Below are 9,363 nucleotides of genomic sequence, written 5' to 3' on the forward strand. Positions count from 1 at the left end.
ATACCATTACCTTCACTCATGGGATGAGTTGCAATGTGGCAGAAATATAAACGGAACTCTCCCCTCCACCCCCCTGTACTCAAAGTCTCCAGTGCCTTTGGAAGGAGCACATAATCCTCTTGTAAAGGAAGTAAACCATGTACAATGATGCTTTAAATAAATAATGAGTTATTGCAGAACTGCCCCTCTCTCTCTCATAACTGCTGGAAAGTCAAGGCTGCAGCTGTCCTGTCATTTGTATTCGGAAAGAAAAGCTCTGAAAGCTTAACCAGTATAAATGTAGGTAGAAATCTAAAACTGGAACACCCTTGTTACATAGTTAACAAGGTTAAGTGTTACATACTTAACAAGGAATGTTATTCTTCAGGAAATCAGCCCATAATCTTTACAAAGTAATAATTACATCCGATTTTTGAAATCTTGCTAGGGTAGATGACCTCATAGCTAAACATTATTTTGCATCTTAGGGGTGTTAGGAACAGTTATGAAGAGTCTTGTTTTTCAAATCAAGAAAAGTTTTGAAGTATGTTAGAAAGAGTAGATTTGTATGAACATGACAAAACCAACCTGGGGATCCTCAGGATTCAAGACTGAGATGATCATTCAGCTCCTGAAGCCCTAAATTTTCCAGCCATCTTCTCAGTGACCTTGGTGTCCCCCACACCAGTGACCTGGGAAAGGCTGTCACACGTCACTGCACCAGGCTCCATCTGGCCTGGGAGCCAGCTCTGTCCTTGAACTACCGTGCATGGATGTTGCCAGCTTTTGCTGGAGTGATAAAAGCTGACTTTTACATTCCAGCCAACAGTGACTGTGCCTCAGAAAGTCAACTGTTTTCCGTCCACACTTCTAAAGCAGCCAAGAGGAGTCTGCTATAAATATTTACACTTCCTGAAGCTGATAGCACCACACAGTCCCATGTAGTGATCAGGCCAGTTAAGGAGATACTAGATCACCAGTAGATGTTACCAGGATTTCTTTCTGAAATTGTAAAATAAAAACTGTGTCTCTTCATGTGTGTATTTTTTGAAAGACATACTTGTGATTAGTCTAGTTTGTCTACAAAACTAGCTTTTCTTGAATCTCAAGCCATGACACTGAATTACAGGGGCATAGGTAATAGGTACAGGGCTGACAGAGATGTATATGTAATCAGCTGTGAATATTTTAATTGTAATTTCTGTGCTGATAGTACTAGCAACACTGGCAGTGTTGAATCTCAAATATAGTAGGGAAAGCCAAGAATGCAAATCATTTGAGAACTGGTGGGATTTTGTTCTCTTCAATTCATTTTCCCAAGTTTAAAATGCCATCCTTAAACTACAACACATTTTTGTCTTTGTCTGCAATTAAATTTCATCCGGAGTGATTCAGTTAATGGGCTTGCTGGTGGTCATGTTCGGACACTGATAAATTGTTCTAACCATGGAAGTATTAAGGAACAAACCTTGGGATGAGGCTTTTAGGGTGAGACAGTGTCATGCATTAGACCAAGTAGCAAAGCTGGAATACTTAAGTTTTCCTTTCAGTCCTTTCACTGAATCCTTTATTCATTTTGCATGGCCGGTTATCCATATGTAAGGGAGGCAAGCAGACATCAGTCATAGTATGACCATGAATCACTCATATTTTCTTTAATACTCTACTGGAAAATGTCTGAGCCTGCTCTTTGTGTGCCTCATATGAACCCAAGTTGAACTGCAGGCATCTTGCTCTTCTATCAGTCACCCTCTTCAGGCTTTTTCTACCTGTAGTCGTTCAGCTGTGCAAGTTGAACTTTGGATGCCTGGAGCCTTCAGATCCCTGCACTGGCCTACATCAAGATATTATGTTTTCGTTTGCTGCAACCTTGCAAATGGTAATTTTCTGCAACTTCCTTTGTAACAACTGTGCAATTACTCTAGGGACCTGCTGCCTAGATATTAATTTCCTTGTGTTACCAGGATCCTTCTAGCTTCATATTAAAGCTAATTGGAGTGCTTCTTCCGCTCTGTAGGTCTTAAATGCTTTGCTTGCAACGTGGTGTGAATGGTATGAATTAGTCCCATTCTGAGCATTTTTGTGCATTTCTTTCAGCTTGTATTCAGAACGAGGGGTGGTATTTACCTGGCCAGAGGTATATTTGCCAGACTCCCTTTATAGTCAGTAGAGAGAAGCAGGCGCTGCTGGGGCTGATTCATCTCATCCTGAAGCAGGTACCTAAAATAGGTCAGTTGCATTGTGTCCTGAAAGCTCCCATTTTCTCTGTTCTGTGAATGGAGTGTGGGCTGGGACACAGGAGCTCTCTCAGGCAGCCAGCTGCCCTGCAGACATTTAAAGTTAGATGAGATGACCCTTCTGCAGGTGTCCTCCCTGAGCAGGGATTGTGTTGAAAGGAGCACTTCTTTAAATGACCAGGGCAATTATTTTCTTTTTCTTTTTAAATTAGGCTTGAAAACTCAACTTTTCTTCTATAAAAGAAACCCTATTAGACATGTCAGGATTTGAGCCAGCCTGAAGGACAGTTCATCCATTCAAGGGCCAAATTCTTAACAGGCACTCTAATGGTAAAGGTAACTGCCCTTACTGAAGCTTACCCTTGCTGAAGCAGAGTTGAAAGCCAGGCCCAGCGAAGGGTTCTTTTCCATAATGAGCTGCTGTCCTGAGCTGGGGAGTTGCTCTGAGCATTCAGCTGACAAATGGCAGCTCGGGGAGCACCGTGAAAGCCCCATCTGTGCCTTGGGTTCAGTGTGACTGGGCACGGACCCAGCAGCTTTGCCAGGACAGCAGAGGCTGCAGCACTGCTGGCCATTCACAAACCCTGGGTGGCACTCGGGTGTCTCTATCAGCCCTTTGATCTCTTCATTATGCAGTCTGCAATAACCGGAGGATCCTCTGTGTCCTACAGGTGATGCTGTTGGAAGTTTTACTGTTCGGTTTTGCAATAATTTTTATAGCACTGGATTAAATAGATCTGGTGTCACACAGATGTGTTCTTACACAGCAGAAATTCCATTTTCTGCTTTGCCCTAAAGTTTGCAGAGCAAACAGACTTGTACCAAAATACTAAAGAGAAGTCTGGCCCCATTGTCCTCCAGCTGCCCTTCTGATTGATTGGGACAGGAGTGCACAGGATGCAGTCCCATCACTGAGCAGAAGGATGCTTCCTGCCCCTTCTGAGGCTTACAGTGTAAATCCAACTCCATCTGACCAAAGGCAGAGCCCAGGAGGGTAGCACTAGGATTCACAATTCCATATAAAATTAATTAATTACAGTAATTGTAAGTGGTACACATTAAGATCCCTTAAGAACCACAACCCAAATAATACTTTTTTTTTTTTTCCTTTTAACTCTAGATATAAATCTTCATGGGTTGAAATAACATTTTAAAGAACTATCAGGGGCTTATATAATCAGCTTGTCCTGATTTCCAGGAAAGCTCATGGTTTTGCTCATGCAAGTGAATTAATTTAATAAGTGCTTTAAAATCCTTTTCCTTATGTGGGAGGGCATCTTAAACTTAGGGCTTTTTTTTTTCCTTTACTTCTTATGGCATTTTTAATGAAGCATTAATATATGCAGAACATCCCACCAACCCTCCTTCCATAGCTCTCTTTTACAAACAATATTTGTAATGTATACCATAGCTTGTCTTTTAAAATAGAAACAGATTGCTGAACAGGTTTTATGTCCTTTATTAGACTAGAAGATACTGAATTTAGGGCATTATTTAGTCTAATGCCTTCAAGAGTATGTTTTGTATATTACATAAACAGGGTTTCTTCCATCTTAAACAACAGTATTATAACTATGTATTACATCTTTTTATATGACAACAGCTGTGATCTCCTCTGTGCTGGAGACTTGATGATACTGCTTTCACCCACAGTGGTGTTTATTTTTCCACAACTACTTTAGCACTGGTGTTTTTACAGTGTCTTCAACAGGAGTGAGCCTGCCTTTTTAAAGACAAGATTTTGGTGGTAAATTCGGGCATCTGAGTTGGGTCCTATACTGCCAGCATAGTTTACAAAAGCTCATTTGAGCTAGGACTGCTAAAGTTTACCAAAATGTCGTGGAAAATTCTGCATTTCGAGTGTTAACAAAGCCCCTGAATTCATTTATCTCCTCAAATTAGAGTCAGGTAGGCTTCCCAGCAGCTCCTGTGATATTCCAAGTCACCTGGCTCAGGCTGCCTGCACTGGCTGCATGCAGCAGCAATCATCTTGCTTTGCCATAAGCACCTTCCTGCACTGTCCATATTCCTGTGTGCTGCAGTCCCAAAAGCCCAACCTGAAGACTTGTTGACTGTCCTCAGTAAAACAGAATTCCCATCCCAAATGAACTTCTGGAACCATGTGTACTCTATGACCATTGGAACTTCTAGTTACCGCTTCCAGTCTATTCCTCCTCACTCTGGACCAACCTCGCCATTATTCTCTGGACTCCAAACAACCTGGATTCATGGTTTGTGCCATTTTACTGCCTGGACTCTTCCTTACCAGGAATGGACAGACTTCCTGGCCTGCCACTGTGGTGTAATTCCCAGAGGCAGCAATGCAAAGGAGTTTCCTGAGCTTGACCATGATTCCCTTGTCACCTGGTAGGGTGTGGGTGTAGTCCAGATGACTGTGGCTGCTTCTTTGCAGCCTTTAGCAGCTGCAGCAGCTTCTCATCCTCCCCTTGGCTGTTTTCCTACAGAGGAAAACTTGAATTGCTTTTTAAAACATTCAGCTTCAGATCGTTTAAATACTTCTACTGGAGATGCTAGTGTGGGACACAGGGAAATTGTGAATGCAGTTGGAGTATTCAGAAGGCTTTTGTTTTCATTGTTCAGTGTAAAGCTGTACAAGGTCTCTTTTAGAAAAATGCCTGAGAACTCACCTTACAGTATTGATATTGCTGGTTGTCTTTGGAGTGGGTAAGAGTTGTGATGCTCTCAGGTTGGTCATATTTGTGAAGTTTGACTCCCATTTCTTTGAAACAATGCAAGCAAAGCCACAGTAAAAGAGCAAGTGCAGCAGAAGGGACCTGCAAAACTCCTTTTAGCTGCCTCTGATGGAGTTGGTTTTGTGAGTTAAATCAGATTCTTTTGGGGCAGGAGAGAAGGAGAAAAGAGCTGCTAGAAGATGTGACAGTAGGACTGTAATACTGCTGTATGGCACTTAGCATAGCCTAAATCTCATTCTGTCTTGTTTGATCTGATGGGAATAATAGTCTGGCAAAGGATTATCAAGGGCTCACGTTGAGTGGTTTTGGGTGCTGCTTTTAGAGTAAAGCTTCTCCCTTTCATCTATCTGGTTATCTCTGTAATCTTTTTCAAGGGCTTTTTCAAAGCAGGGAGATAAGTCAGTTAAGGGATAGCAGTGTTACCATCTGGATAATGATTCCAACCCACAACTTCACCAAGAGGTGTTAGAGCTTTCTAAGTTAAGCAGGTCAATATGTTTTTTTTCTATTTTCAGCTTTTGATGACTTCAAAAAACTATTTGAGCCCAACAAACTTTGGGAAGTGTATAGAAAGGAAAAGACAGGGATACTGCTGAGTGGAAGGGGAGAGATGTAGCAAGATTAATAACAGTTACAGTCACAGGAAAACTCACAGGAGTTTCTCAACTGTCTTTTTAATAAAAGAGGCAATTCTTTGTAGCAGCTAACAAACATCTAACATATCTAACAATTACTGCTGACCAGAGCCCTTGAGTGCTGACCTGAGTGGAAACGTGAGACATTTCTGACTCTTCAGAAGCATCTTCACTCATCAGGATAGCATCCTTGAAGTCATCCTTGATGCATTCCCTTCCTGCATCTTCCACCTGCTGCTCAGTCTGCTCATCACATGCTGGCCCCTCATTGCTACAAGAGTCCAAATGTCCAAAAATATCTAAAATGCATAATTACTTGCTGTCCCATTCCCCCAGTTTTACTTCTCTTTAAATCTTGGGATTTAAAATTAACCTGTGAATGTGCCTAATCTCTCTGCAGTTCATGCTGCTGATGGCTTCTGCTGGGAATGAAGTGAGCTGCACCCAAAGCACTTTGTGTGCAGTGTTTTAAGTTGCCTCTCCCTGTAAACCCTCTGCTTCTCCCCAGGGGCCATTGGGAAGGAACAGGCTGAAGGTTTTCAGGGAGCTGACCAGGTGCAAAACGTCAGCTTTACTTTAGCTAGATGAAATAAATATTCTTTCCCTGTCTTTATGCCTGTAACAAGGGATTGCTTCTGTTGTGGTTTGTTGCTGTGCAGAAAATTCAAAGTGATTCCTTACAGCGTATTTGTACCTGGTGTAGACCCCTCAGCAGTAGCTCATAAGTTGTTATCAAAATTGAAGACCTCTCAAGTGCACCAAGGCCAACATGAGGAACTGTTTCTGTGCTCAGTAATTTCATTTTTCTGAAGTATCTCAACTCCCCAGTAATCCAGTCCATCCTTCTTTTGTGGTCCTCCCATCCATCCTTCTTTTGTCTCCCCCCAGACAGTATGTCCTGGGCTTCAGCAAAGGGACTTCAGCTACATAGGGACATCAGGAGCTGTGATGGGAATCACCTCATGCTGTGCTGTTTCATTCCCATGCTGTGCTCAGAAGTGAAGCTGCCTCAGGTTCTTTGTTTGCACGCTTCACTCTCTCCCTGTCAAACTCGGTTAGAGGGGCTGCTCATGGGGACATCCAGCTCCTCTGGTGCGCCCTGGCAGCGAGGCTGACGGATCAGCGCTGGTGTTGCTGGCGATGGGAAGTGCTGGCAGGAGACGAAGCAGCCCCAGGACCAGCTCGTGGGGCCGGGCTGCCATTGCTGTCATTGGCTTCTCAGAACCCAAAGCTCAGGCTCCTTTCTCCAGAAACCTGAGCACAGGCTCTTGGCCTCAGGAGCATCTTCCACTTGCTGATAAATGAACTTCGCTGGAAATTCTCAGCGACGCTCTGACACAGATGGGTTTGAGTCATTGAGGAAGGGTCAAGCCCTTGCTGATGTAGCAGCAGCTTTAGTCACAGGCACCCAAGTGCATTGCGACCTTGTTTCTTCCTAACTTCTCCTCTGGTTTGTCATGTTTGGTGGGCTCATCTGAGGCTTCCCAGAGCTGCAGCATCACACAGGGATCTTGGCTGCTCCTCTCTTACCATCTTAAGCCAGGAGAAGCCTGTTTGTGTCAAACATGGGCTGAAAATCACTCTTCAGTACTTTTGTTTTCCTTAAGCCTTGCCTGATTCACTGCCTACTGCTGCCAGCAGGCACGTACCAGGGAGCAGCGCTGCCTTTGAATCCGTGAGCTCTTCGTGCTGGAACGCAGGGTTCCGCCAAAGGCTTGTTTGTTGGAAGCAGCAGCAAACAAATACAGCTCTGCCTCCACAGCCCACCATCCTACAGCAGCGGGTGTGTATTTATAGGCACAACTTTGTGGTTGTTCTGTATTACCATCTCCCTTGACCCCTGTGCCTCCCACCCCTTCACCAGATGTGCACAACAACCATCTGCTTTCTCCCAGTGGGACTGGGAATGTTCCTGCCATGTTACTAAAAGTCAGCGGGCTCCCTCACTGGCAGAGCAGCTGTGCTGGTGCATCCTGCACTCCCAGAAAGGAACGCATGGGACAAAGCTCAGAGCCACTCCCTGCTCGGTGACTGCTGCCCTGTGGGCTGGTGCCTGCAGAGTGCTGGAAGGGCTGTGGTCACAGTTTGTATTAGAAAAGGAACAGGCACATACCAGGATCTGTATTAGTCTCCACTTGAAATGGGGTCTGTTGTTTGTGCATTTTCTTAATGTCAGAGTTTTGCTGTAAATAGCACAAATATAAACGAATTTTAGAAGGAAACTCCAAGATGATTGTATCATCTTCAGTTACATGAAGAATAGAAGCAGAAAAGGAGAAGAAAATTAAATTCAAAGCTATATTTAAGTGTGGCAACACTAATTTGGCCTACTTAATGAATTAGTAAGTTGGAATCTCAACAGACAAGCACTTACAGTGTTTGTTTTACAAATACACTGTAAACACTCCATAATACTGTGTACTAGAATGCTGGCTGAAAGGTGACCCTGTGTTGTAAAGCATCACCACAGTTGCCCCTTTTAGCTTTGCAATGTTTTATTTGTGCAGTTCTCACATGATGACTCTGTGTGTGACATCCTGTGACAATGTATAAGAGAGCCAGGCCATGCCTTGCCCAAGCCCTGTCTGGGGCTAGCATGGCATTTCCAGAGGACAGACGGTGGGAGTTGAAAAGGCTGTGCAAGGAAATCACCTCAGGCCATGGAGGGTGTTCACCAGTGCCCCACCTTTCATGCTGGAAGTTGCACTCTCAGCGTCTGCAGCATCTGGAGATTATTCTCTCTCTTTCTAAAGGTTACCAGTGCAGCACTGAGCCCGAGTCTGTGCGTCAGAGCTGTCATTCCAAGCCATCTGCAACATGCTGCTGCTTATTGAAATGTTAACTTGTTTGCTCCTCAAACATGCAAGAAAGAAGATAAAGATCATGGAACAATTATATAGAGCTTTGCAAGGCCTTCCTTGCTCATTTTCTTCCACAGACAAGTAGGACCATCTGAGCAAAATTTTGCACAGGGAAGAAGGCAATTAATTTCTGTTGCAGATCCTGAATTTACAGTACTGAATTGCTTTAGCTACTTTACCTTTTTTTTTTTTCTCAGGGGTGCACTGGAAGCTTATGTTCAGTCAGTGAGAACAAGAGAGGGAAAGGAGTTTGCACCAGTCTATCCCATCATGGTTCAGCTGCTGCAGAAAGCCATGTCAACCCTTCAGTGAACACACCTGGACAACGCTCTCACACCAGGGAATGGATGGTGACACAGCTGGGGGCTTTGGTGCCACATACGTATTCACTGTTCATGTAAATTATCCCCAAGTTCATCAGCTTTACAATGAAACGTTTATCTACTTCATGTATGAAACTTCTGTCTTCTTGCTTTATGTTCACATTACAGGAACTTACTTACACAAAAATATTATAAGGAAATTGTACAGCTTTTATGTGCTGTAAGTCTACATCTAATTGAAACATTCTTAAGCATTCCTTTTGAATTTAGAGAAGTATAAAATTAGAACTCAAATATTACAGTGTAATTGCTGAATATCTCAAATAAGGAAGCAGCTCTTTTCCTACAAGTAGAGTTTTAAACAGTTGAATACATTTTAGCCGTATTCAGAAAATTGTACTTTTGAAACGTTTGAATCATCAGTTTCCATCTAAAAATCACTAATTTTAACACAAGGAAAAATATTTATAACTAACCGAAATGCTTCTGTATTGCACTGCTATTTGCTTAGAAATAATTTATATTGATTTCAAGTCTTTCTGCTTAAACTGTAATAAAGAACATTAACTATCCAATCCTGAAAATGGTATTTGAAATTCTTCACTAGCTTCCTA

General features: G+C 43.0%; 1 protein-coding gene across 1 annotated transcript in view; it reads left to right on the forward strand.

Annotated features, from left to right (window-relative positions):
• The window catches only part of COG5 (component of oligomeric golgi complex 5), a 176,958-nt gene extending 167,634 nt beyond the window's left edge, over positions 1 to 9,324 (forward strand). The window contains exon 22 of the mRNA XM_014868993.2: positions 8,624 to 9,324. Coding sequence (XP_014724479.2) covers positions 8,624 to 8,738 — 115 coding nt within the window. The 3' untranslated portion in view covers positions 8,739 to 9,324. The remainder of the gene's footprint in view (positions 1 to 8,623) is intronic.
• The last annotated feature ends 39 nt before the right edge of the window (positions 9,325 to 9,363 follow it).

The sequence above is a fragment of the Sturnus vulgaris genome, chromosome 5 (assembly GCF_052056855.1).
Source record: "Sturnus vulgaris isolate bStuVul1 chromosome 5, bStuVul1.hap1, whole genome shotgun sequence".
In the NCBI taxonomy this organism is placed as follows: Eukaryota; Metazoa; Chordata; class Aves; order Passeriformes; family Sturnidae; genus Sturnus; species Sturnus vulgaris.